Below are 27,754 nucleotides of genomic sequence, written 5' to 3'. Positions count from 1 at the left end.
TATTGCAATACTTTAATTTATTACTTCAAGTTGGCAATTACAATAACAATGCGGTAATATTATCATTACGGTAATCGGTATCGATATATTAAATTATTAGCGTGAAAAAAAAAAAAAATCTCTGGATAATCGTATTATGCATGGTACTTTTCACCGCTGTTTTATCGGTTACTGGATCTCGTATCACGAAACAGGGAATCGTCGCGAGGAAGGAACGTTACGATGAGAACGGGAGAGAGGTGATTACGTCTAGAATAAGCGAGGGCGAGAAAGAGAGAACGACAGCGCGAGAACGAGTTGACAAGATGGCGAATGTTTATAACGGAACCCCGTCGTTAAAGAAGAACCCAATCAAGGCGACAATGTATCGATATGCCGACGCTTTCCACCGGGCCTGATTTCGCCGTCAAAATGGCGGCCGATGATAAGCGTCGCCAGTCTCGTCAAACGAGTCGCCATTAGATACTCGGCAAAGCGAAAAATCAAAGAATCGACGGGTACATCACGCCGATCTTCGAGAAATCCGGGGAAAGTCGAGAAGAGGGAAGGAAAATTCGAATGGCACTGCCGTTCCTCCCCGGCCGAGTTTACGTCACCAATTACAATCCGATCCGACGCGTAAACGTAGCGTATCCGGCAATACAAAAATTCGCACATACATCTCTAAAAGAAGTATTTATATTCAACGAATCGGATTAGTTTCGGCGCATTGCGCGTCAAACTTCAAGCATTATGACTTGTGATATCAGTGTCGGATTTAAGATTTAGCGTCTGAACTAAACTGACGGTATAAATATATCTGTTACTGTCGGAACGTTAACACTACATGTCTGATTGGACAGTATAAATGGACATTTTGAGCGTCGCGCGGGTCACGGGAATTGTGAGATTCATAGAGACGAGTCGGATATTCGATTCTGTAGAAAAAGAAGGACGGAAATCAAGAGCGCGTCGCAGAGATCGTTTTGCTTAGCAGCCAAGAAAGGCGCGTTCTCCCCCCGATAATAACCTTCTCGAGCCTTGTAGGCCGGAAAGCGAGATGTCCCTGCGAGTTCTAAACAATAAATCCCAACGAAAAACTCCACTAGTCGAGCTAATCACTAGTTACTGTACGGCGGTGACTACTTTTCAAACGCAACTCAATACAAAATGGCGGCGGCCATCTTCTTCGGCCGCAGCGAGACGCGTCCTCGAGGACGCGGCTCGCGCGTAACATGCTAACCCTACTAATACCGATAATATCAATGAATAGTAATTAATAATACAAAGTAATTACGAGAGTAGCGATCGGGATAAAGAAAACATAACAGAACGAGCCTCCGCGAACCATCGAGTCGCCCTAGTCATGCCCGAAAAGTCGCAGAAATTAAAACTCATATCTTCCCCCCTCATACGGGAATAATCAAGTTAAACGTAATAACGCGATTTCTCCCAAGTCCAATCTATCGCAGACGCACTTTGGGATCTCCCCCGAATGTCCTTTAACGTAATGTCACTTCCCTCGGCCCGAATTAAACGTTAAGTAACGGGAGTCTACGGACTTTTACGCTACGTATATATAAGCACATAGGTACACTGTGTGTATATGTATATATATATATATTCTTTCGCACGTTCTCGCGGGGCATAGACAAACGGAGACAAAAGGAATATATTCGTTAACAGACCCGATGCCTGGTTTGAAAGCGTCATATGCAAAACCCGGCGTGAACCGAGTTTTGCGTTTTGTCTTCGTTGAATCAATATTACAAATACTCGCGATTGTTATGTCCCACAAAAGCAAGCTCACTAGTCCGAACGAAATCAAAACGCAAACCTCGTTTAACGGCAAATCTTGCGCGCAACTATTCCAAGCAGGTGGTAGGCCTGTCCGTTAATGGCACATAATTACTAACACATTACTTTAGCTTTGATTTAGAGTTCGTTATTGGCAACGCGTGGAGGACATGCGCTGATTCGACCTTAGCATCGTTAATAATAACTCCCTAAGATTATAGTAACATTATGGAGGGGAAAAGAAAAAAAAGAAACCAGTATTCACTCGCGAGATTCCTCTCTTCCTCTCGCGTCCCTCAATCTCTCGGTCTCGCTGTCTCTCTCGCATGCACGCATCTCGCACTCGTTCTCTCTCCGTCCCACTCACTGGCCGCAAAAGTCCCATCGACCCGGAAAATGGGCGGCGGTTCCTAAACAGCCCACGTTGACTCCTCTTAGTGTCTCTTGCGTATTGTGCGTCCTTCGGAGAAATAACTTTTTGACTAGCACGTACGGGGTATATGTATCAATAAATTATTACATTGCCTGGCATCCTTAAAAAGTCAATAACGAGCTTGCGGCACGCTAACTCTCCGCGGGTCTGTCTGTGGATAGCTCGGTTTAGAAGCTAGAAATAGCGAAGTAGGGCTGTATATTAAATTAGTACATTCTTTTCGCGTAACTCTGTCCGTCTCTCTTATCGTCAAGATCTCTCGGTATCTCCCTCGTCGAATGTTCGTGCACGAGGTTCATCACAGTTCCGACTGTCGGTGGTTCCTCCGGTTTCTCCCTCTCTTTTTGGTTTATATTTTCTTTTCTTCTCTTTTGTTCCTCGGAGGAAATTCCACGATGCTAGTCTAATCTACTTGCGATTCTCATTGTTATTGCGGTTGGGTGGAATACATGCCACTTCCTTATTTTTGTCCTCTCCTTTGAAAGGCATAGCGCGGGTTCTCCCTCGCATTATTGCCTGAACTTCGTAAAAGAGACGGGAGGACGAATCGGCTGCACGTCGAACGTCCATAATTTAAATATCAGAGTAGTTCGACTGTTTGCCCCTCGTAGAAAGAATCTAATTATAAGAAATCTGGTTGCAAACGTTCGGAAATCACGAATAATCACCCCGCAGGTATATCGAAGGCGACAGTTAACGTTGACACGGTTTGGCCTCTTCATTTTGTTACTTCCTTCCCGGAAACGTAAATTCCAGACGACCAACCGCCACTTCTCCCGATCTCCACAATACCCTCCAACTTCCACCTGCAAGCTAAGAAACTCGTCGATCACGATTCACAATAACTTAAAATTTCGATGATCAGCTATCACGAGGTACGGAAACCAGAGTCACCGCCGCCTGGCGGCGCGGGGAGGAACGATTTCGCAGTCGTTCCCTACCGAAACCCAGAACCCCTCGCTTATTTTACAAGCAATGAAAATACAGAGCACGGGCTCTGCTCGCCACATTCTCAGCTTTGTAACCTGGCCAATTCGATGTGCAACGTAGCCGTCCTCTTTGTCTGCGGAGTCAGCCGTCAATCGCCAAGATGGCGACCACGGCGGCTGGAGGGCGAGATATGGTATCCTCGGGAAAGGACTCTCGAGACCACGTCGAGCCGGACCTCAGGCATGAATTCCGCGTCCTTGGGGCCTCTTCGACCTCGGGTCTCTTGCAGCCGACGTCAGGGCCCTGACTTGCTCAGGAAGCTGAGCAGCATCCTCTCGTGCCTTGCCCCGAGCCGGGCGAACCGCTTCAAGATGGCGACTCTGAGGGTCGCGCCGCTCGTCGTTAGTTAATTCTTGTTGTTGTTGTCACGCGGATTCGCCGGCTCGCTGTTTGTCTGCTGGGCGCGCTGCACGTAGATGTTGAGCAACTTCAACTTGCTGCCCACGAGCTGGGTCAAGTGAGGCTTCAATACCTCCTCGCCGACCGCCGCGTGGATAGCCACCATGCAGAAGACCGCGCTCTTGCGCACCGTGCTCTCCTTGTCGTCGTAAGACTGAGGGAAATATGAAACGGTTAAATTACTGTGTACCTTTTCATCGTGACGTATATGGGTCTACTGCAGGTACCTTGATGAGATTCGGCATGACCTTGGAGAGGTGAGGCTCGATGGCCTCGCGGCCCCAGTGCTCCACGACCTTGTGCAGCATTTTGATCGCTCCCATATTTTTGGGAAAAGGCTCCGTGGTGATGATGGATGACACCAGGTCGATTATCTGATCCGGTGGCAACACCGTGACGATCGTTGCTGCACACTTCTCCGCCATGCGGAGTACCTGCAAGGGGAAGTTTCTCCGTTGAAAATACGTGGAAAACATTTCGCTGGCGCGCGACCAGAGGAAATCTCATTCCGAAATGCTACATGCGAAAAGCGAGCTCATACCTGGACAGCGTACTTTAAATTTTAGAATCAATTATTGTAGACGACTCATGCTTTAATGATTCTACGGTAGCAATTCAGAGAAGGGCGTCGGTTCAGGAAAGTACAATATGCAGCACATATACAACAAACAGAACAACACTAATACCTCTAAATTCTTTACCATAGATTTCGTGTTGCCTCCGCCTCCAACGTCCGGCTTCGAGGATTTCGGATCGTCCAGCTTGTGGGCGTTGAGGACCTTCAGGACGATCAGCTCGGCATAATTCGAGAACGACGAAGCAAGCTCCTGGCACTTGAGCATCTCGATGAGGACCTGAAGAACCTCGATCTGGATGTCCTTGTCGTCGCTCATCAAGCTCTCCAAGAGAGTCTTCAACAATTTCCTGAAGCGAAAAAAACAATGGTACCCCTACAACTCTGCCGGTCCTCTCCTGGATAATACTCATTGAAGTAATGATCCAGTAATTGCGTACTTGAAATTCTGCTTAACGTATATCGCATCGCAGTCGCGCATGTATGCTTGAAACTCCTGGAGTGCGGCGATTCTTTCCGCGTTGGTCAACGACCCCGACTGCAGCACTTCGATCAGGACGTCGGCTCCTCTCAGGGAATCTGGGGAAGAACCTGATAATACATTTGAAGATAATATATGTACACGACGTTTAAGTAATGCCGAAGACTTAAGATCGACACGAGAAGCAGAGATGTTACAGGATGCACTACCGTGTGTCTTGTAGCCGTTGTTCTCCTGAGGTAAGATCAGGTCTCCTGCGATGGTGTCCCCGGAACCGTTCACTGTCGTGCTGGTAACGATTCTCCGTTGCGTTGGCGAAGAAACCGACGAGGAACGACCCTACAGAAAAGACCGACTGATTAGTCCCACCTCTCACCAAAATAAATGACCAATTATCTCCCTAATAAAGAACCAACCGAGTTCGATAAAGTCAGCCCTTCCATCTTCTCCTCGACATCAGCCATGTTGCTGATCCCGCTGTCCTTGCTGGTGGTGGCTCTCTCCAATCTCTCGAATCCGTAATTCTGTATTTCCGCCGTGGTACGACGCAAGGATCTGTAACACCACATATGAAATTGAACCAAAAATCTCGGTTAATAAAAGAATCAAATGAAATATGAGATAAGCATTAGTTTACTTGTAAACTTCCTCGGGATTGAGGTGGTCGTCGACGACGTCGAGTTCGGTTTTCAGCCTCATTCTTGCAGGAGAGTGCGGAACCCTCGGAGGAGGTGTCCCAGGAGACGCAGGATTGCTCGTTCCGGAAGACCTCCTCAGGTGACTCTGCACCAGAGGCAACGCCGTGTCCTAAAGGAAAAAAAAAGGAAAAAGGAATACAATCAAGGTCATACGCTACCAATGTCCAAGTTCCTTAGGAACTCCATACCGCGTCGGAACGAACCTGGTAACACTTGGGCAGGTCGGACAAGGCCATCGTGATCTGGGGAGTGTTTAAATTGTACAGCGCTATCATCGCGTTCTGGGCATGTCTCCGGACATCCTGGCTCTTGACGTCGTTCACCCAGTCGAGGATTTTCGCCACGGCGACCATCGGCTGGCCGCTCAGCGCCGAAGGCTCGGCGGTCTCGGCGATTTGCGTGATAAAATTCAACACGGCCACCTTGACTCGCGAATTCGGCGTCTGGGCCGTGTCGCAGATAAACCGCAGGACCGTTGGCAAAAGTTTCTCCCCGGGGAAGCATTCCCTGAAACATAACACTGTGCTTTAAAAAAGGTAAAGCGCAATGTGGAGTATCAACCCATTCGCTACGGTACATTTCAATACACAGCACGGGTGACATACTCTAAACGTTCAACGGTAAGCTACCCTATGCTTTGCTATTTAATTTCTACGCCGTTGACAATAAAAAGTCGCACACAGCAATTTTTCAAGACGCCTACAGGCGTTAATTAAATTGCTAATATTGATGAGAGTTAAATAAGAAGACGAAGGACCAACCGAACAACGTCAAGGCTCTTGTGAATCTTGGCCTGGATCGAGCCCAGGACGTCGGTGCCCAGCTTGACGAGGAGCCTTGTACAGAGCACATAAATCCAATCCCCCAGGTCCTCGCTATGCGTCATCACGAGCTCGTTCAAGGTGTCCAGGAAAAGACTGAAGACCTTCGTGTGAGAGTCCATGAACATCTTGGCAAAGATTTCGGTGATCTTCCTCAGCTCGGCAGAAGAAAGGGTATTCCCGTTCGCCAGGAAATGTTGCAGACCGACCAGGCCTTCCTTCCGGTCCGACCAGTGCTTCTTGCCGCAGTTCTCGATGATGTCCTTGATGTCCTGCGAAAAGGTGGAGACGTAAGTCACGGATAAGGGACTTATTCGACGCTTTCCGAGGATTAAAAAATTCTTTCCAAGGGGAGACGGAAGGACGAGCTGCACGAGCCGACATCGAGAGGACTCGCGGAGATAAATCGGGAAAACGAAGTGAATATCGGCAGCTTCGTCGAGGCCGGTGGACTTGCTTCAGGGGCTACCATGAAGAAGGGTCGTTCTCTCGGGGAGGGTAAAGGTGGATCTTTGAAACAGGCTTATTCAATTATTGTGCAAATGGTGAAACGGAATATTAACGTAGCGTTAGTAATGCCAGAAAAAGGGGACGAAAGGGTCCTAGGAAGGAGCTCGAAACTGACTCCTCGCTAAAGCAACGAGAAAGGTTCAAGCTTCTGTTAATGGTGCATGGTAAACACGAAGATTAAGACGAGGACGTATGACTAAAGGTAGTTGCACGTGTCAGAAGACATATCGTAAAGACCAGTGAAATTTAAAAACGGCATGAAACCCTCAGACCAGTCGATTCGGATAAGACATTTTTTCTTAAGGATATTCCACCGAGCTGCTTAAAACTTTACCACATGAGTTGCGAGCACCTAAGAACTATCACTTTCAAAATGTTGAGTATCATCAAAAAGAGGAAAAAAAAAACGTAATCCAAGTCAAAGCATTTGGGTCTTGGTGATGATAAAAATGTTGAAAGTGTAAGGTGATTCTAGGGTGTTCACGAATCGCGTTCTAAAATTTCAGCCAGTTCGATGGGAGGTCCTTAGAAAAAAAAGGACTGGTTCCAACCGAGCGGTTTCACGACACCTTAAGAGTATCCAAAATTTAAAGGAGGGTTATTGGATGAAGCAAAAACATTCCTCTGGACACAGGGACACTGCGAGCAGGTGGACAGACCACTCGGACTCACTACACGGAGACTGGACACTTATGGAAGAGCGTTCCCGACAATCAGAAACCAACGAGCACGAAGCGAGAAGGTCGGACGATCTCTCTCCCCAGGGAGTGACCCTGAAGAGAAGGCACGTCATCAGGAAAATAAAGCCTTCCCCGGAGCCCGTACTCTTTTCTTCTTCCTACCTTTCCGGCAAAGATTAAGCGCGCTCTTCGATCTTCTCGCTTCAGGAAGTGATAGCCATTAATTAGAGGAGGGATGCTGAAAAAATGGTAAGATAGAGAGATAGAGATAGAGAGATAGTTAGATTGAGAGATAGACAGAGAAAAAGATGCTTTTGCAAAATGAATGGTAACAAACCTTCGGGATGGACTGATCCCACAGGTCTCGGTACAGCCTCTGTTGCGAGCCGCTCCAAGAAAATGACTTTACGGATTCGGAACGGACGGAGTACAGATGTTTACACGTGGGCGTTTTAGTCCAAACCAAACGAAACGGGTCCGCAACAAAAATCATAAGGAAAACCAGACATGCGTTAGCTAACTTCGACACTAATCGGTGGGGAGGCTTTAAAGCTCCTAGATGGGTTTTCGCGGCATCTTTCTCGAAGCTTTGCTCGAGGTTCTTCTCCGAGGTGCGAAACGATATCCGGGGTAGTTCAAGTAGGATCCGGAAACAAAATGCCTGGCATATCTAAAGTTACTACAAACAATCGCTTTAAATACTTGACTTGTTTCCGGATCGGATTCGGGAACGACCTCGGATGAGCAATAATTCGCAGATTTAATTCTCATACTCGGGGAACTAATTTCTCTCCCCTTGACTTTCGTTAGTTTGATGAACAAAAATGATATTAAGACACAACGGGATAAGTTACTGACGCGTCATACAATCGATACAAATTAATTATCCACGGGACACATGCTACGCTAGGCATTTGCTCTTATTTCCCGTTTTTTTTTTTTTTTTAGAGCTAAGTCTCGGCGCTACGTTCAGTTCCTACAGGTGTCAGGAAAATGGAGGTTCCAGGGGACATCGTTTCCGGTACTTTAAAGGGTTAAAAATTGAAAAAAAAAAACTGTACGGATTCTACGAGCACGGAGATAACGATGGAAAATCGATCCTCCTTAAATACCCGAAATAATTCCTGACTCGAGAGACCGGGAAACATGAACTCGATTGTCCCTACAGAACCAAATTACATCGTAGAGAAATTTCACTCGTCGTTCGGTTTGTTAATAAATTTCTTGAATGACTTTAATGCCCTTCTAGTCGGTGTCATTGTGGGAATCTTATTCTGGCTAAATAAAAGGACTTGCGGTAAGTGCAGATAAATGTCGAAAGATATCAACGCAATCAATCATATGGTTATTAATTCTGTAGACTTTCTGAAACCGACCGAACATGTGTCCAAGCTCACCGATAAGAGATGTCAACGAAGTCTTCCCAAAGAAGTCTTAAATCATATGACTCCTCCTTTACTGACAAGTTTTTGGGAGAGCACAACTGGAATTGACCAACGGAAAGAAGGTTTTAATTCCTCCGATGAGTCTGACAAATTTCTCATGAAGATTGCAACGTAAGATTTCACAAGCTTCGCTCTACTTCCAGGGTCTGCGAACAAAGCCATCGAATACTTGCAAACTTGTTCGAAGAGCAAGAACAGTCCATTCCTTCGAAGGCCTAAGGCTGCGCAGAAGCATCGAAGAAGCTTGAAAAACACATCGGTGCAAGTCTTCGAAGCCCTCTCGAGTTCCAGGTGGAGAATCAACTCACTCATGATGAGAGTACAGAGTAACGATAGATTTCAGAAATCCAGAACCGCCTCGGAGGTGGAGGTGATGAATCGCGAGGCCTCTCGATACCGAGACTCGGGTCGAAAAAAGGGGGTCCTCGCTTTCCTGAAGAACATGCTTAGGAGAAGGAAAAAGGAGAAGGAGCGAGAAATGAGGCTTCGCGAGGAGAGGAAATTCCGAGTCATCAAAGGATTACAGGACGAGACCAAGTCCGAGGGGAAGTCCAGCTGTTCGGTTTCGGAGGAAACCGTGACATCAGGGAAGACCACGCAAGGGAACAGATCCCGACATTTGGATTCCGATTCCGAAGGATCGTTCGAATCGAGAGCCGGATCCAAAAAGGATCGACGAGTGAGGATTAACTCAACGCCCACTCAAAAGTGGTCCAACTGCGCCGTGAAGCAGGCAGCCATGAGGGATCGAAATTCTCAGAAACCTCGACCAAGCCAAGAGGCGCTGCACGAGAAACGCGTTGCCAAAGATAGCAAAGATCAGCCCAATCAACCTGATGGCAGAAATCAGAAAAAATCGAAAACTCGAACGTAAAGATTCCAGATCTCCAGCAGCTTAAAGATACTCCGTGCCTCCTGTTTCAAATACATTCCTCGAATTAAAAACACCATCTGCGAGTCTCTAGAATCTGTACTTCTTGATACAAAAAAAAAAAAAAAGAAAAAATAGTCTGAAACCTGCAATTACCAAAGATCCAAAGACTTTCCTCAAAAACCGCAACCCTACTTAAGTCCATCTATTCGGTCCTAATTTTATCAATTTTCTCGTTAGCGGCTAATCTCCGGCACTGGATAAATTACTAACACTAGGCGTACTCACGTCGCTCGGTCGTCGGAAACAGTCCATACTCCTCTCGGAGCAGATGCTGCTGGTCTCGCTGTCATCGCTATGATCACCCTTGCCTCTAGGCGTCCTGGTGTAGCTGTCGATGTTGTCGAAGGTCAGAGCATCGGCGAGCGCAGACTCGGCTTCCCGCGATTGCTGTAGCATCTTCTGAGCCATGACAGGCCTCGAAGGAGGTCTATCGGTCGGTGACATGTGCAAGTTCCTGCCCCTGAATAAGGAATATATCTCGTAAAACTCATCAGAAACGAGGAGCCATTTAACGACCTCGAATAGTCGAGGGAGCCCCTCTAAAATCTCCTACAGGTGTTCAACAGGTGTCAGCTCGCCGCAGATTGCAATTCCCGGTATTCACCTGATCTTGGAGCTGTAATTTCGATCCACCCCGAAGCGCTGGGGGCTGGGTTCCCGGCTGTTCCCAGAGCTGCGGATCCCAGATCCCGAGAGTCTTCTAGGTCGGAGGACGAGGGAGGAGTCCCCCTCTCGATTGTAAGTGGCATAATTTAGTCGAGACGACGGCGAACCCGATCTGCTGCTCGCTGTTAAAATTCCCCTTTGATTAATAACTCGACTTTCGAGATAAGCCGAGAGTGAAAAGGGGGACCGGATATCTCGGGGAAGATCGTATCGCGCTTACGTTGCGACTGCGAGACACCGGCGACTCTCGTCCTGGTCCTGGCCGATCTCTCCGGGCTCGCTACCATGCTGGACTCCGGGGATTTATTCGGTCGAGCTGGAAAAGAGAAGAAAATCGGCGACCGGGTAAAGGGAAAGGTAAAATAAGATCAAACGAACGTTGCGTGTTCAGCCAAAGGTAAAAGCGGTGCATGAAGAGTGTGCAAAAAGGCTGTCGCAACTGCGTTAGCGATTGTCCATTATCAATTTGGTACCTTGCTTGGCATGGTGCATACCGTGGCCGTTATCTTTCGTCAGCAGGAATTAAAGAAGACACATTATCACTCAATCGAACAGCTACGAATTAATGCTAGGATTCGTGAGCGCGGTAATTGCTCGGGTGAGTATCTTTCGAATCGATTAAAAACAGTATCGCCGGGTCTCATTAAACAAGCCCGGCGGAGATACACGGCCTACGATCGTAGAATAAAAACGAAACGATGGAAAAACAGAGCGTGGAAATACGTACGTAGGGTTGCCTTGTTGCGATTCATGTTCGCGTACATTATCCTAGCAGTCGCCCTCTGCGCGGCCTGAAGATCAATGGCGCTGGTGGACCTCACACCCGGAGTAACTCGACCTTTAAATAAAAAAAGGCAGCGAATCAATATCCATCTGGAATTCAATCTCTTATTTACGTCCATCTAACATTCAAAACGACGAGAAAACAATACAACGGAGATGTAAAAAGTATACACCGTGACGAGTGATCAAGCAATTGAACAAGCTCCGCTGATTCCACTCCCGACATAACACAAATCTCACGAGAAACGAAAAACCATCAATCCCCTTTACGATAGTATTACAGAACAGAACTGATCCAACAATCACGAGACAATGCGAAACCACTGAAGCATTGTCTTCAAGGAACGACGAGGTCCAAATTACGAGGACGCGAATTCCCCTTGAATCGTCCTTCTTGTACTTCGGATCTCGCCTTTCCCATAAGAAAACAACGCTCGGAAGTTTCGCATCAGCTTGATTTGTTTAAGATAACGAGAAGTAAGAGCAAAGGCTAGGTGAAATTTACAGTGATTGTCGGTAGGTCTTTGTAGTATCGGGATACCGGACTGGCGATAAGACCTGGGCAACGACGGAGTTCGTCTGAGAGGACCTTGAGGCTGGCCCGGAGGGTGGTGCAAGTTTTCCGTGCTACCTTCGAGTGCGAATGACGTCGATACGCGTCCGCAAGAGTTAAGCAGCATGGAAAACAGAAGGGATAACGCGTTTCTCGTTAATGCGTTAATGATGAATATGTTTTCCGGCAAGATCTTAGACATTATTAGTGAACTCAGGAGGGTTAGGAAGAACTCGACGTCCACTGACCTGCAGCGCTCATCGCAGGCCTCGGCGTCCTGGGGCTTATGTTGACGTTCTTCGAGGTAGCATTCAAGCTGTTGATGCTGCCGCTGTTGCTCAGGGACATCAAGGACCTCTTGTACGTCGCGTCGAGGCTGTTCAGCAGGATTTCCGCTTGTTCCGGGAAGTGGTCTTTGAAAGCCCAGTACGATCTATGGAAGTAACGCTCGTCGTTAAAGATCGGCGATAGAGACCTCACGAAGAGAGGAGATATTCCGAAACGGAAGGAATGCTTGAAGAGATCCTCACTGTCTAGCGTGAGCCCTCGCGTCGGAGTCGGAATCCGCTATGCCTTTTTTGATGGCCTCCTGCAGGTTCGCCACGTGTTTCTGCAGGATCTGCGTGGGCCAGCAGTTCAGGATGAGTTTCAGGTACTCGCAGGCGGCGCGCCTGATGTCTTTGCTCTTGCTGTTCAGGGTCGAGGTGATGATGGGCACGAAGCGACTGCTGTGGGTGTTCCGGAGGATGAAGTGCACCGCCACCGCGCCAGCGGTCGCCACGACCTAGAATCGCGAGACCTCGTAGAGGATCGAAGGTGGAAAATGGAAATCTAGAGATGGAATCTGGCACTCCTGGCAGCGGACATTAACTAGTCGGGCACTCTTGTTTTCCCTTTCCAAGATTCTATTTTAAACATTCGTTTAATTCGCGACATTTTCAGGTCGAACTGATTCCGACCGAGGAGAATAATCGGCGAGCAATGACGAGGATCGCCAGCCGAGGGCCCATTTTCCCTCTCCAAGGGGGATTCCGCGAACTTGGAAAAGACGTTGTTATCAAACACCGCACGCACGATTCGACGATGTAACGAGCCTGGTCTACGAGCGGCTAATGCTCACCTTGGCACTGTTCTGTATGAGGTTCATTAACGTGAGTAAGACAGCCTCGCCGAAACTGGCAAACTTGTGCTTTAGCTGCTGACTCAGGAAGGCCAACGTGATGCAGGCCTCGCGAACGACCTGCGACCTCAGGTCCGCGCAGGCCACCTCGAAGGGTCTCTGTATGCTCTTCAACAGCTCGGTGAAGTTCTCGTAACTGGTCCCGTCCGCGATGATGATGCTTCGCAGCTTCTTCATCTGTCGAGACGGATGGCTTCGATCGAGCAATACGCATCGCAAGGAAGGACAATTACGGTAGATGATTGCAGTCCACTTACGCTGTCCGTCCTTTGTTTCCAGTCTTTCTTGTCGTCTCCTATGGTATCCCGAATTATTTTCATTTGCTCCTCGAGGTCCTTCGCGGAGAAGAGTTTCACAGGTGGAACGTCCTCGAAGGCTGTTTGGAATGTTTCCTCGTCTACCGCTCCGGCTTGACCTGAAGGGAATGTAAACAATATATACATGCAATATAAACTTCTAATGTAATAATGCAGACACTGAATGTTTCCTTGTATGTAAAACGGAACCAATGTGGCCTAACGTGACAAGCTCATTGCAATTTTACAGACACTTAATTCACATTCGACACAAGCAATTAGCGATAACTGCGAAGCAACGAGCGAGAAACAGAGGTTAATTGGTTCCGATTTACGTAAGGAATCGAGAGGCTCTTAATTTTGACGTCTTAAGATCCTTTTCGCTTTTTTCAAACTTTACTTATTGTAGTCAATTATTTAAGTATACTTCAAGTTTTAATTAAACGTATTCATAGAAACTAGAGGACAAGTTTTGTACCTGGTATCGAAAGCATCGTCTTTGCAGGTCCGAATTGGCCTCTTTTCTGCTGCAAACTCGTTGATCTCTTCACCGGAGCAGACTTGACCTACATCAACATATGTATGCTCAATTATTAACAAAAAGAAGTCGACCTAGCATAACTTTTATTGCAACAGATCGGTAAAAAAAATTAATTTCCCAAGATTTACTGACCTAGAATTTAATAATTTATAGTTTACTCACCGCTCTATCCAATTCGTCCACATCCCTGCCAACTGAAAAATAAGAATTCAATTTAATTCTTGAAGATATCTGCCAGTTCTACTTAATCTATCATTGGTTTATAAAACAGAGCGCATATCTAGCCTTATCATATCTAAAAGATTGTTTTTTCTTCCTATAACATATCAAATAATTTAAAAGTCAACGGTCTCATATCTCATGATGAATTTAATACCTAAATTCGGATACAGCCAAGGTGGCTTATGAACGTCGCAGTGGCATCCTCTGGCTCTTGCACCAGGATGCTTTACAATATTATCCCATTGAAGTATCCAAGTGGCACCGGGATCCCAGAGTTTCTTGTCAATACTGGGATACTTTATCAGTCCACGATGTGAACAGCAATGTCGAGTCGGAAGTGCCATTTCAATACGCTCGTTTGTCGTCACACGATCAAACATTTAACCAATTTACACTACCCTCCTCGGAGCACTGTGTAAATGTTTTCCAATATCGAATACCTAAATACCATACGCTTTGTACCTGCCAAAGTCACTCGTACTTCATACTCATGCAAATGAGTCTTTAAAATAACCATGAAGCCCAATTCGAGCCTCTATGATTCTCGTAGATAAAATCCAAGTAGAAGCCTAACGCTCCTAAATTCTTACGATACTTCGGTTCTTCCCAACCGAAGGCTACTCAATGTCACTTAGAGTTAGGAAAAACTCTGCGAACAATAAACACGTCGAAGCCCAGGTTGAAGATGGTGTAAGAGCCTCGAAGCTCTCGGAAGTCACTAATGTTTCCACAGACAAGCGGCACGCTCGGCGAGCACGCTCGGTGAAAGTAATTTCCATTGTCTCTCGAGATTCGCCCGGAGGTTTAATCGATCGCTCGAGATCTCTTAATTGGGCCCTCTTGATCAGACCGAATTAATCGAGGTTCACAGAAAAAAACCTGGTCTCGATCCCTTCTCCAGCTGCTACCCGATGTGTAAAACGTGCCGCCTAAAGAAAAACACTCGATCACAATTCTTATCGGCGTCTCCTAATCTACCCAAACAATTTACGCCGTTAAAAGGCGCGAAAGTAGGAACAATAAAAACCTCACGTAACGCTCTCCGGCGGCACGGATTCAAACCTCTCCTTCTCCTCGCGAACCTCTCACAACAGTGAACGATAGTCCCACGTGCCTCTTCGATTCCATAAATTCCCCGCGAAGACGCGCGAACGGCGACGCTTCGGGTGAAGCAGCGACAACCGCGCCGACGGCGAACTTCAGAACTGCGCGTCAACGGCAAACTTCAAAACTGCGCGTCGGCCAAATGCCACTCAAAGTTTCCACCTTCGTGACTTTCCCCCCCCCTAAAACTTTCACGATTCCCCAGGAATTGCCGAAGGTTCGGTGAAATCCCAAGGAGTAATCACGACGCAGAGAGTGGAACCACTTCCGGGACGCGTTCCCCCTAGGTGTTTTTGAAATCGCCCGCCACTGGATCGTCAGAAAGTCACTGGTGCAGGGTCAATGAGGCTAGCCCACGAAGAAATCCCCCGATAGATGGATCGAAAAGACTTTGTAGGATCGAATATCGAAAAGACTTTATACGATCCCGCGGTGAGAGCCCGGTTCACCCGTGGAGCCGCGGAACATGCAAAGTACTTAGAGCGCGGGGTCGCGCCGCAGGAAAACCAGGGTCACGCGAGCCTCGTTTTCCTCCCCGCTTAAGCCGGCACGCGCGCACCGCGTTTTTCCAACGACCGTGGCTTAGCGAGAGCGCTCGGGGACTCGGCGATCCAACCGGGCCCCGCGAGCACCCGAGAGGCGTTTAAGCCGCGGAACGTGAGCCGAACGCAAGAAGGGAGAGCGCGGTGCCCCCTCTGGTACCACCGAACGCCGAGGCAGGGGGCCGCCCCCTATCGGAGTCCCTGCGACCTCGCGGTATCCCGACAAACGGCGGGTCCCCCTTCCGCCCCTCTATTTTCCCCCAACAATCCCAAATAATCCGATATCGACCCCGGAATCCCGTAACGATCCGTTTCCCGCGCGGATAACGGATATCGGAAGTAAAAGGAGCACGAACCGGAGATATACAGAAGAAAGCAGAACTCGTATCTCCTTTCCGAGACAATGCCTCCTTTCCGAGCCAATTGGAGGAAAGGGGGGGAACACCCAAAGGAACGCTCGCGACGCGGTAAACCGGAGAGAGGGAGAGAGAGAGAGATTAGGGAGATTAATCGAGATCCTTTTACGGGAGCGCCGAGTCGCGTGCACGCGCGCCTGGCCGGGCCGCCATTTGCATTTCGCCCTCGGGCTCGACCAATGGGAGAGCGCGCTCCGACATCAGAGGGTACGCTTTCACCTTCCTCGGCGATTTTCGAAGTTTCACGCGAAGAAGTGAGAAAAGTCACGTGACTAATGTCGGTACCACCGAAAAGTGGCGCTTAACGAGAACGCCGACTCGCAGAGTCAAGCGTGGGAATACGCAGGAGATCCAGGTCACGTGTGTCGCCCGACCGAAATGTAACGGCGCGGGAACGCGGCGATAAATGCGAGAGCCGCGACTTTCATCCGCGCCGCGCCGCGTTCCCGATGACGGTTGCAGTGAGAAAAAAAAAAGAAGAAGAAAAATACAAGTCGAGAAACGCGACGACGCAACGAGAGGTCGCTCCTTCGGAACAATGCAACCGAGGTCGTCGCGGCGCTAAGCGGCCGCTGACTTTCGAAACTCACGGAATCCCTTCCGCCGAGAGCGATTCATGGACGTAGGGCAAATAGGCTTAGTTAATACCAAAGTTGCAGTTTTATCAAACTCTCGGTATAAACAATGGAACAGTAAGACGGTACGATTCGCACTTATCGAGGGAACCGTATCAAGGCGATACACGATCGTTTATGCCGATAGTTTGATAAAACCACAGCTTTAATACGCATACCAAATTGTCGGTGTAAACAAGGCCGTATTCTTTAGAACTAAAAGTGGAAAAAAAACGGGCCAGTTCTCGACAATGCTCCTAATAATTTCCAGCATTAAAACGCATCTCTTGAATGAATGACCTTCTTACGATAGTCTACCCATTAGGTCCCTGCAAATGTTCCGCCATTTTTTATTTTCGAGGTGAACTCTGAACATCTAAGATGGCCGCCCGTTCGTTCGATTTTCTTTTCGCTGCGTTTGACTGAACATCAAGAGATTTGTGGAGTGTGCAGATCCTCCGGCTTCTTAGCGGTGGAAAAGCGCGGGGAAACCGCGGGGGCTAAAAAACGGTCCTTAAACGACAAGGGGTCCTCTCTTTGCGCGGGCTTAACAGCGACCACCCGGAAATAAAATGGCCGGGAGTATGGTTTAACGGCGTTTCGCCGGGCGATTAGCGCGAGCCGCGACGCACCGGCGGAGCCGGACCGGGCAGGGCATAACTGGATCAGCGTGCAATTACAATGTTTAACTTTAATAAACGACAATCACGGCCTAGAGAGGGGAGAAGGACGGTCGGGAGCGACGCGCCGGGAGGTCGCCGCTGATTGGCCGGTTCCTCTCGGCCGACCCAGAAGAAACCGGAGCACCGGAAATGGCGACTTCGATCACCCGGTAAATCCGGGCGATTCGGATAGATTAACCGGAAGCAAGCGGGAATTCACCTCAAAGTCAACTAAACTACCTTCGATATTGTATCCAAAAGGGGAGTGAATTAAATAGGATGTGTATATCTCCCAATTCGATATTTCTTTTTTTTTTTTTTTCAAGGGTTTTCAAGATGGCGGTCGAAGGATCGAGGAACGGCGCCCGTCCTCGGGCGCGAGATGGCGGAAGGTCTTCGCAAAAAGCGTTGACCCAGTCAGAGACGGACTCGACCTTGCGATCCGGGGAAGAGAATCCGAGACACGCTGGGCGAAGACCAGAGGGGAAACCTCGACTCGCCCAGGTGCAATTACGACGTCGCGCGCGAGAACCCTCCGCGTGACGTCACAGGCGAGCAGAAAACACCGGGCCGCTCACTCTCGAAGACGCGCCTCTTCCATTGGCCGGGACCGCCGGCGATAATGGGCCCCTCGTTCTTACGTAACCCTGGCCCCTCTTATCGCGTAAACACGCCGCGTATTTATGGCCGTTATTAGCGAATCGCTTTTTGCGAGCCCGACGTTGGAGCGCGGCTCTCGCGAGGGCCTTCTGATGGATCGACCAATCAGGTGCCGGCACGCATTAGGGACAGCCAATGGGAGGCGCGCGCGGCGATCACGTGGTCACGCGATCACGTGGTCTCGCGATCGCGTCCACTCCAGATTACCCTACTGACGGGGGTCTTTCAACCAGTCGCATGTTAATCACGATTTCACCCGATTAATTAGCCGACGTAAAGCCATGAGGAGCAACAGTAACGCCGAGGGTAGCTCGAGGAGGGGGGGAGCATAAAGCCGCGGTTTATTGACTCGAGCAGTTCGCACGAAAGTCCGAAGAGGCGTCCGCGAGTATACCGGCCGGTACGTCGCTTCGTGGAAGTCACCCATTAGTACTTCACGGCTATTTTCAGCTCTATTAATATCTGGGAAATCAACCGAGTCGAAGTCGCCGGTACACCTATCCTGCCAAGCCCGTCTATGACCTAATCGCGACGTTCATCCCGCAGCCTCGATAAACCCGGCGAACCGGAGGAGAGAAATCGGCGCCGCCTCAAAGGCCAAAGAGAATTGAACAAAATCGTCCGTCTTACCCCGGCGCCGGGACGCGAGTGAAAACAAGAGCCGAACGGCTACCGTTTCGTCGCATCAACGAGTCGGGTCTCGAGCCAATTACGAAATTTCACGGCAGGGACGTGACTCGACCTTCCGCCGGTCTGTCTTTTCTTTCTTTTTTTTTTCCTTCCGAGGAGTCTCTCCTCGAGGTTAGTTTCGCGGAGGGCCGCGGCGGGGAGGGAGGGGCGGATCGTTTACAATTCAAAGGCGGCAATTTACATTTGACGACGACCGCTTCGTTCGCCGCATTCCCCGCGCGATGGCCTTTCAGTTTCGCGCGACTCGCTAAGTTGTGACATAACCTGCCTCGCGGAACAATTAAGAATCCTCCATTCATCCACGCCGCTCCGGGGATCTCTAAGGGTTGGCGCGAGGAGCTCGTTATCGGCTCGCCGCTTTTGCGACCGCCTAAGCGACGTTACGAATTAATTCCGAGTTTCCAAGCGACGGCATAAAAGTGTCGATTTCTCGCCGAGGAATCTCCCAAAAGGAAGAAATCGATAAGGATCAAGTTCTCCACGAGCCGAGGAGAGCGTCTCGCTTCCCGCCGTTCATTTGCACCCAACGCTTCTAGGACGATCGCCACCTCGCAAGTTTGAGAGCCCACAGATCGCTTAATTTGAGGACTATAAATCTCGAAAAGGGCGCAATCGGAAGCTCTTTCGTGAACGAGAATAATTCCTCCGCGGATTGCCATTTAGAAGTAAAGAGGGAAATAGGGAGAGCCATTCCCGGAGTTCTAGGGCGGCCATCTTGGCCACGATCTGGAGCGATCCGGAAGAGGTCGATTGGCGCGATCACGGGCGTTGATCAAACGCGGAAGACAGAGAGGGATTCGTGCGAGCCCATCTTAACCTCTTTAAGTCTCCGGCCACGTATATTAAGTGGAAGCCGATCCCACCAGATGCCTCCCGCCCTCCTCGCCCGCCTCGATCCTCCGTACGCACATCGATGACACCTTCGAATTATTAATCGCTCGAAAGGACGTTTCCGACGGGGTCTCGCGTTGTGCGTCTCCTCCCATAAGTTCTCGTTTTATGCAAAAAAAAAAAAATGTCTCGGAGGATCGGCGTCTCTTGAAAGTCGAGACGCGCCTCGAAATCGAGGTTACCCCTGTGCGTTAAGGACGGTATCGGGTTCAACGGTCACGGGAAGTCGCCTTTACCGTAAAGGTGACTTATTAAGGGAACCGCCGACCCGTGAAAGTCTCGGTTAACGCGCCGTATCGTAACTTCTGACGCAACGGATTACCGGGAATAACTTTTTGCAATAAGTATCGTCGCGTCGCGAGAGCCCGACTCCGGGGAATTACGCGGACGCGAGAAGGTCGTCGCTTTTTTCCTTTAAATCTGAGATCCAAACACCTCACGCTACTCCGATAAACAGAATGCCAATGCTAACCAATCCTTGATTTCAGCTGTACAACATGCAACGCCAGGTTTCACGGAATTCAAAGGAGGTTCGATCGAGGCACGATTTCCTCGTTGTGAAAGAAAAAGACCAAGATGGCGTCGCGACCCCTCACGTGTCGGGACGTCTGCGTTGGGTAGAAAAAAAAAAAAAGGAAAGAAAAGTTTGGAATAATCAAAGCCTCGTAAAAAAGCGCGGTTGTGAATTTTAATGCGACGCGAGCGCTGACTGCGGACATCTACGGTACTCGACGCGTCGTTTCAGAAATGCAACGACACACGCAACGCCATCTCTGTCCTGCACCGAGCACTCGCTTGTGCCTAACCTGACTTTAGGACAAGTCTCGTTAAGAATAAAAAAAAAAGAAAACGACTTTCTCATAAATCCGCTAGATTATTCGCGATCAAAGATGACGCGAGAAAAAATCTACGAAATACGGAACTCGATGTTCAGGGCCGGCGATAATTAATCCGCCGTTTACAAGGATCACAGAGATAAAACCGTCCTCCCCAGAATAACGCCGAATTAATCCGCCGTATCTAGAGCGAGGAAAGCGCTTTGCATCTGTCAATTTCCTTCTTTTTTTCCTTTTTCCTTTTAAAATTCGCAAGGATCGCCGATCGGAGTCGTGGACCGTTACAAGGCCGGCCTGGATTTAGCAAGACGGCATTACTCCAGTGTGGATTACATTCGGTGTTTGAAACGTTACACCGACCCGATATTGCGTGCCGCCGCCGTATAAACCCTATTCCCTTATGTAACAGCGAGTTCTCGACAAGAGAGCGGAGCTCTCGTCATGCACAGGGGAGGAGTTCGTTTAACCCTTCCGCGTGTCTTTTCCGTGGGTATTTATAAACAATGATTCACTTTGACTACCTGAGAAGCGGCACGAGAGGCAGGTAGCCAAAGAGAACGAGATACTAAAGCATTCCCGATTCGAAGTGAAACGCGCGTTCCCTCGTCCTAAGCCGAGCTAATTCAGGTATTCTTATCGCATCAGTGCCGTCGACGTTATCCGGTAAATATTCAAGACGCACGCCAGCAACGCGAGGGTCCCCGTGAGAACGTCCCTCGTAACGAACGAGGTTAAAGGAGCGCACCAACGCGCCGCAACGATGGCGCCATCTGTCCGAAGGCCCTGGAATTTGGCAGTCGCCAGCTCCGCCGATAAACCCGGACTTCCTCCACCACATCCTGTACCACGCATTATCCGTTATCTAATCCAAGCAAAGATATGCCGGTTCCGTTGCTGGCGATCGTTAAAGCAACGCTAAATGCCCGGCAATTAAATGTAAAACGCCATCACTCACCGTCCGAGGACATGGCGAGGGGCAGGAGGTCTCCGGCAGCTCTCAGCTGGTCGAACTTCTCAACGAGGAGCTGCCACCTTAGAAATAGAAAATCCAGAGATTAATACTGGAGTCGATCGTCCTTGATATCTAGGAAAGGGAGAGAACAGACTCGCAGGGGGCCACTCACTTGGCCTGGGGGACGTTGTGCTTCCTCTGGAGGTCCACCCTCAGTCTCTCGCCGACGTGTCGGTACATGTCCGCCAGGGTGTTGAGCGCCGTCTCTCTGACCGTCACGGTGGGGTCGGAGAGGAGCTTAACGATGCTCGGCGTCACCCCCGAGAGGGCCATCTCGTCCGCGCCGTGTCTGTCGATCAAAGAGAGATTAAAATGTCTCCCTCCTCGCCGGGGGTCGGTCTAGGCCCCTCTCGGCTTCCTTACGTACTCGTTAAGAGTGGTCGTGAGGAGGATGAGCGCCTCCTCTCGCAGCTTCGCATTCTTGTGGCCGAAAGCCGGGTGGAGACGGTCGAGGAGTTGCTGCGGCGACATGCCGCCTTTCTCCATGATCTTCAGCAGCACCACCGCCGCCTTGGCGCGTATCGCATTTTTACTGTCACCTGGAGGGCAAAACAGTGAATAAATACATCATGGCTCGCTCGATTCTTGGCACGACTGCTAATACCCCTAGGGAAGTAACAGCACGCACGAACACCGAATCCCGACCTTAAGGTGATATAAAAGACTCATTGTACACATATCAAGCACCGTCAAAATATTTACAAAACTAATCTCCACTCTAGGTCCACCGAGTGATGTGAAACTTCAACGCGTGATTATGGGGGCCCTAAGGAAGGACGTGACACTCGTGAAATTATACATAAAAAAAATTAAAAAAATTCTTCTATTTATCCCAGACACATCTTTTTGGAAAAATTAAATTTCACGAGCACCGCGTGTATGTATGTGTACATATATGTATAATGACCCTTTCATAACACTTTAATGCCTCTGCGAGTGTACGAGTCCCTCGGGCTGGAATAATTGTGCGGTCGACTCGTACTATCCGATACTTACCCAACCTGTCTATCGTGGGTTGGATGACCGAGGAGACGTAGGGCTTGAAGTCGTGGCCCATCCGATCGGCGAGGTGGGTGAGGATGTCCAAGCCGTTCTGGACGACCTGAAACAACGCGGAAATGAAAGATTAACAATTAAAGAAACAATTTCTCCGGCACATTACTCCAGGGAGCCAGTCTAAGCGCATCATTTCAGCCGCGACATACATGAAAAACGAGCCTGAAAATGGAATCGACCTAAAGTATAATCTACCGCTGGACAGCTCGCTTGTTCGCGCTCGCCCATCGTTTCAATCCTCCCGTAAAGGTGCGCCATATATTGATCCAGGAAACGGTGAGCCCTAATTGTCGGGTTCCCTTAAGGTTCGGGTATACTCCTTCTTTTTTTTTTTTTCTTTTTTTCTCGCTCCCGGTTATTCCAGCTTTCCTCGCGGTCCCCCGAGGCGGCAATTGCACTTCGTCTGCGAGCCTTCGTAGACTGCCGACGAGGGGTGCACCGAGGATGTCGTCCAGAGATTAAGGGTCCGGATGAAGCTGCACATGTCGCAGACTTTCCTAGGCTTCCTGGGACAGTTTTAGCCTTGATAACGGCGGAGGTTTTAAGATGCATCGCGAGTGAGCTCGAAGTCACCGGAAACGGCAAGTCTCGCTCGTTATTCCAACTCTCTCTCTTTCCCTATCTTCATCTCGAGGGAAGTTCCTCGCCGAAGAAACGACCGGCCGGAACCTGGGGTCGGTGCGGCTGTGTGAACCTGGAATCCAGTTTGAGGCCCAAACCAAATTAACAGGCTTATTGGAACGTTTCCGCCATGACGACGTTTGTGCCACGTTGAATTTTTTTTTCTGGCACTTTTTTCTTTTTTACAAAAATCAGAGCTGTTAAAAAAGAAATAAAGGAATTCCGAAAATCACCATTTTAACGTTTTCGAGGTTCTGGTAGGCTCTGAATTTCCCTACGCCACCGAAACATTCCAATAAGCCTGTTAACTTTGTGCCTCAAACTGGATTCCAGGTTCACGCAGCTGGTTGGTGCCTCGAGAGAACGCTTTGCAGTGCCGGCAGACTTTAACGCGACCTTAGGCCGTTGAGGTGTCGAGGTCTATTTTAGCGATGCGGGGTAAACGTTCTCTCCACTGGTCGGCGAATCTCGGTACGCCTCCTTCCTGGCGCACCGATGAAGCGAGTGGGTCCAAAGGCAAGATGCGACGTCCTCGGTATCAGGGAAATCCACGTGGCCTTGCCGATGACGCGGATGGGTCCAGAGAGGCGATATGCGACGTCCTCGGCAACGGGATCACAGATACCCAGGTACGAGATAAAAGGGACATGATAAGTGAATTTAATCCGTCGGAGGCGAGCGTGTCTCGATAATCGCTTGGCTTCTCGCCGGGTGGTACATGGCCAGGATCTGATGCGCTTGGCGTCCTCGTTCAGCTTAATAGGTTCAAGGCCAAGGGCTTGTTATCGGCCAGCGACGAAGGTCCGACCGAAGAAGAGTTCGTTCGATCGAGCAATGTCGGCGGGCTCCGGCCAAATCCAGTGGGCTCCCTGCCAAATCGGGCAATGACAATGGCAGCTCCTCGGCGAAATTAAGGGCACGCTGCAATCAGGGTTACCAGCAAGATCCACCCAAGAGACATCCACTCCACTCTGCCGGGCTGATTAGAAAATCCTCTCCTTCGCCTTATCTCTCGGATCATCCTTTTCTTCGGAGGTCTTCCAGTGTTCCCACGACGTGTATAGGTCTCTCCGTACATCGGCTTACCTACGTACAAACTAGGCGGCAAGATCTGGTACCCTGGGCGACCTGGAGAGCCGATAACAATCGAATGTTAAAATCGGCATAAGTCGGTGTTTCTGGGTCAATTATATTCCGGCCGCGAGGAGTGACACAAGAGGACATCTCAGGACCTCATTGTATTCTTATCGGTGCAATTTAAATTTCAATTTGAAATCGCCCCGACGGCCTTACAAGGGAAGCCGATGGTGTACCTGCACTTGGGGACTCGAAAACCCGATACCAAAAAAGGAATCCCCGGAATCTTACTCGCCACGCCGATTGAACCGTCTAAAAGGGGAACAATAACAAGGATTACTTAACGATTAAGCGCCAGGGTACGGGGATATCCGGGGGAGCCTGCAATTCTCGTCGAAATTATATCCACCGAGATGCATAAATAATAATCCCCTGCAAAAACCCTTCCGTGTGAGAGAACCTCGAAAAGGCCTTTGCGAATTCCCTTTTTGAAAATAAAAGAAATTCCTCAAATAAATGATATTCACCGAGGTGTATAAATTTAATCCTAGAAAAAGACGCCGTGTAAGAAAACCTCGGCGGGGTCGGTGGGAATTAATTTTCCGGAAAAAAGGAATGAAAAAAGAAAAGAAAAAAGGGGAAGAAAGGGAATTTCGACGTCGACAAAATTCCACGCACCGAGATACGTGAATATAATCTGTTACGCGTATATGGAAGAGGGACCGGCTCTCGGAGCTGGAAGTGACCGAGGAAATGCAGAAACCAAATGCAGGAGGTGACGCTGACGATAATCGTGAGAGAGAAAAAAGGTAGAAAGGGAAAATAAAAAAAAATCCGGTCTAAATATAGGAGTGAGCGGGTGCGTGCGCGTGCGAGCGCGCCTAAGCGAGTGCGCGACTCGGTGCTCCGCGACTTCGTCACTCCTGAATAATGCATGTCCCTTTTCGAATCTCCAAACATCCGAACGGAGCCTGTCCTTCGGAGTGACGTAGCGTCCTCGGGATATCCTCGCGGGCCGGTTCATCGGGCCACTTTCTACCGAAAACCGTAAACGGGATTTAAATCGCCCGCATTGTTTGGGACTCGTATTTGGTGCGAGGCTCTGCCGAGGGTACCGTCGAACCCCAATAAATGCTGGCCAACTGGATCGTTACACCCCTCTTTTCTACATAGGAAGATAATTTCCATAAAAATGATTGTACAAAAAAAAAAAGATATTAAAGAGAAGAGTCCTCGAGAAGGTTATCGAAATTGCATCACTCGAGGTCGCGCTGTTAAAAATATAGCATACACGTACTCGATGATTCTCAAGATCCAATATCGAGGAATTTGACTTTACCATTATATCCAAAATTTCTAATGCCTCGGTAGAAATTCTCGCGAAGAAATTATGTTCTTTTACGTGTAGTATACATTTTCATTCCAAGAGTGTTTGGGATGTCGAGACATTTTTAATGGTACGAGAGAGCTACGTTTAAATAACACCGTGCCACGACGCGGAACGCTAACTTCGATAACCACCTCGGTAACGCCGATCGAGTTACAAGGGCACTTTTGATAGCCTATGGATCATTCTCAGATCGGGCATTTTCATCGATGCGCGAAAGAATGTTATTACACGTTCTGACGGGTGACATTGATACGATCCTTGACAAGAGCCTCCTTCCTACTACAGGGAACCAAATACCGAACAGGAAAGATTTTCAGCCAAAGTCAGAGTAGACAGTACTTATATTCTGGGTGATGTCACGTCGGGGAGTAATTGAGAAGAATTGGGATCGTTTGAAGAATGATTAATTCAACAGTGGAGAGGTTGAATTAAGGCCAAAAAGACACCTAAATGTCCACCCAAGGAGCAATCGAAGCCATTTGTCTCTGAACAACTACGCTGAAACTTTAGCGAAGCCATCAGTGCACTTAAGCCTTTGAAAGAAGAGTCATTGTCGAGACGAGGGTCCCTGCGACGGTCTGAAGTCGAAGAAAAACAAAAACACGTTAAAGGCGATATTACTTTTTTGTAACTTTTTGCGTTATCAACTAATTCAGAGGATTAATTAATGATGTACAAGTCTGCCCCGAGGCCTACCTCCAATTCAGCTTTTCTCTGGTTCTCAAAACGAACTCGAAATTCTTGTAAACGACTGGCTTTGGTATTATCCGTCATTTTTTTTTTTTCCCAAAGATTTTATGTCTTCAGCTTACGAAATGGAACGACTTTTAATAACTAGTGGTAATTTAACGACTTCACAGGGAAGACTGAATGTAATCGTCTGGTAGAACTTGTACTGCTGCGCTCTGCAATGCTGCTACATAAATGGTGTGAAAGTTTTTTCCCCTTATTTGATCCTCTTGCTTGGAGGCTAGTTTGCTTCCCTAAAGTAGCAGCCACCGATAAAACAACATTCCACGGTCTGACTGAAGTGCTCATATAGATGAATTAACACTTGGAGCAAAACGTTTTGAAAAAACTGACTCGATAAGCTTACCCTTGGATTACCATTGCTGAGCCAGGATATGATATTGTCGACAAAGAGGCCGATGTTTTGGCACTCGATGCTCTCCGAAGGATCGGCAAGATATTTCAACAGTTGCTCCCCGACCTGTAGTTTCATTTTGATGTCCGATGTCGACAGAAGCGGCATAAAGCTGTCCATGTCCCTCGGTGCCGCCGCCATGGTGGACACTTGCACCTAAAGGTGCGATGACACGAAAACCCTGGCAGACGCTCTAGCCTTCAAGGCACATTACTCGCACTGGCTTCACGAGGGGTGTTCCATTCTCGAATCTGTAATCGAAGAAGAAAAATTGATAAAATTAGCACAAACCAAGGCTGAACGGTGCACCATATCACCAATTTGTTCCCTAACTCATTAGCATCAACCCGATCAAGCAAAGCAAATATTCAGGGCAACATAGTGAAACCTTCGAGAGGTTATAAAACGACAAGACTTCTTGACGATATTATAGGGGTCCTCAAGACGTGGAAACAATTCAAAACTCACCGGTGGCATCCGAAAGGTCCCGCCGACACCGCGCTGGTCAGGTGCTGGTGAACATCCTCGAGAATGAGGTTAAAAGGTCACGGCCGCCGTCGGTGGCACATGAAGCGAGCCTCACGACAGCCGGTGCCGAGTTCGAGCGTCAAGGCACGCCTCGCGCTACCGGGAACACTTTTCCTTGCTACGCCAGGGGCGAGGAGGTGCAAGCGACGGGCGGGAGGAAAACAACCTCCAAAATAGGGAGTCACCGCGCGGGGGGAACCGAATCGCCAAATTCGGCGGGGCCGTCGTCGAGCGGTCACCCCGGTCGTCCGCCACTTCGTGAACGCCGCACTTTCCGCACACTCCGAGCGTCGGCCACGACGCCGACGACGCGTTCCTTGCGACTGGACACTCGAAATTACGTAATAAACGCCGAGATATCAGCGGACAATTAATGCGAGCGCGACGAGCGCCATATACGCTTCGGCCATTTTGATTCCACGGCCTGCGGAGGAGCGCAAGTGGGGTGCGAGAGGCGCGCAAGTGAGTTTCCCGAGAGCGCCGCTTTCGACCGGTGGCGCTGCCATCGATCCGGCTGGAGATAAGGGTG

The 27,754-nt window shown here is 49.0% G+C and overlaps 1 protein-coding gene across 6 annotated transcripts; it reads right to left on the bottom strand.

Annotated features, from left to right (window-relative positions):
- On the bottom strand, positions 1-27,629 carry LOC105694189 (CLIP-associating protein 1-A). 6 transcript variants are annotated; one of them, XM_012414623.1, is made up of 27 exons: positions 27,166-27,629; positions 26,650-26,948; positions 22,406-22,511; positions 21,777-21,948; positions 21,522-21,698; positions 21,353-21,429; positions 13,923-13,954; positions 13,698-13,785; positions 13,181-13,338; positions 12,864-13,100; positions 12,274-12,527; positions 11,992-12,176; positions 11,696-11,821; positions 11,135-11,245; positions 10,628-10,723; positions 10,346-10,529; positions 9,967-10,201; positions 7,700-7,765; positions 6,113-6,444; positions 5,555-5,858; positions 5,291-5,460; positions 5,070-5,208; positions 4,863-4,992; positions 4,613-4,763; positions 4,285-4,522; positions 3,826-4,032; positions 1-3,752 (listed from the first exon to the last, which is right to left on the bottom strand). In XM_012414623.1, the coding sequence occupies exons 2-27, from the start codon at positions 26,836-26,838 to the stop codon at positions 3,546-3,548; spliced, it is 4,371 nt and encodes a 1,456-aa protein (XP_012270046.1). In that variant the 5' UTR covers positions 26,839-26,948; positions 27,166-27,629; the 3' UTR covers positions 1-3,545. The 6 variants fall into 6 exon arrangements, with proteins under 6 accessions (XP_012270046.1, XP_012270047.1, XP_012270049.1 ...); XM_012414624.1 differs by having other exon boundaries at positions 4,613-4,751; XM_012414625.1 differs by having other exon boundaries at positions 3,546-3,752; positions 4,300-4,522.
- Positions 27,630-27,754: the final 125 nt, after the last annotated feature.

This window comes from Orussus abietinus, unplaced genomic scaffold (genome assembly GCF_000612105.2).
Source record: "Orussus abietinus isolate OABI.00-Male unplaced genomic scaffold, Oabi_2.0 scaffold6, whole genome shotgun sequence".
NCBI classification, from domain to species: Eukaryota; Metazoa; Arthropoda; class Insecta; order Hymenoptera; family Orussidae; genus Orussus; species Orussus abietinus.
Note: the sequence above shows the minus strand (reverse complement) of the source record. Positions and strands in the feature narration are given on the sequence as shown.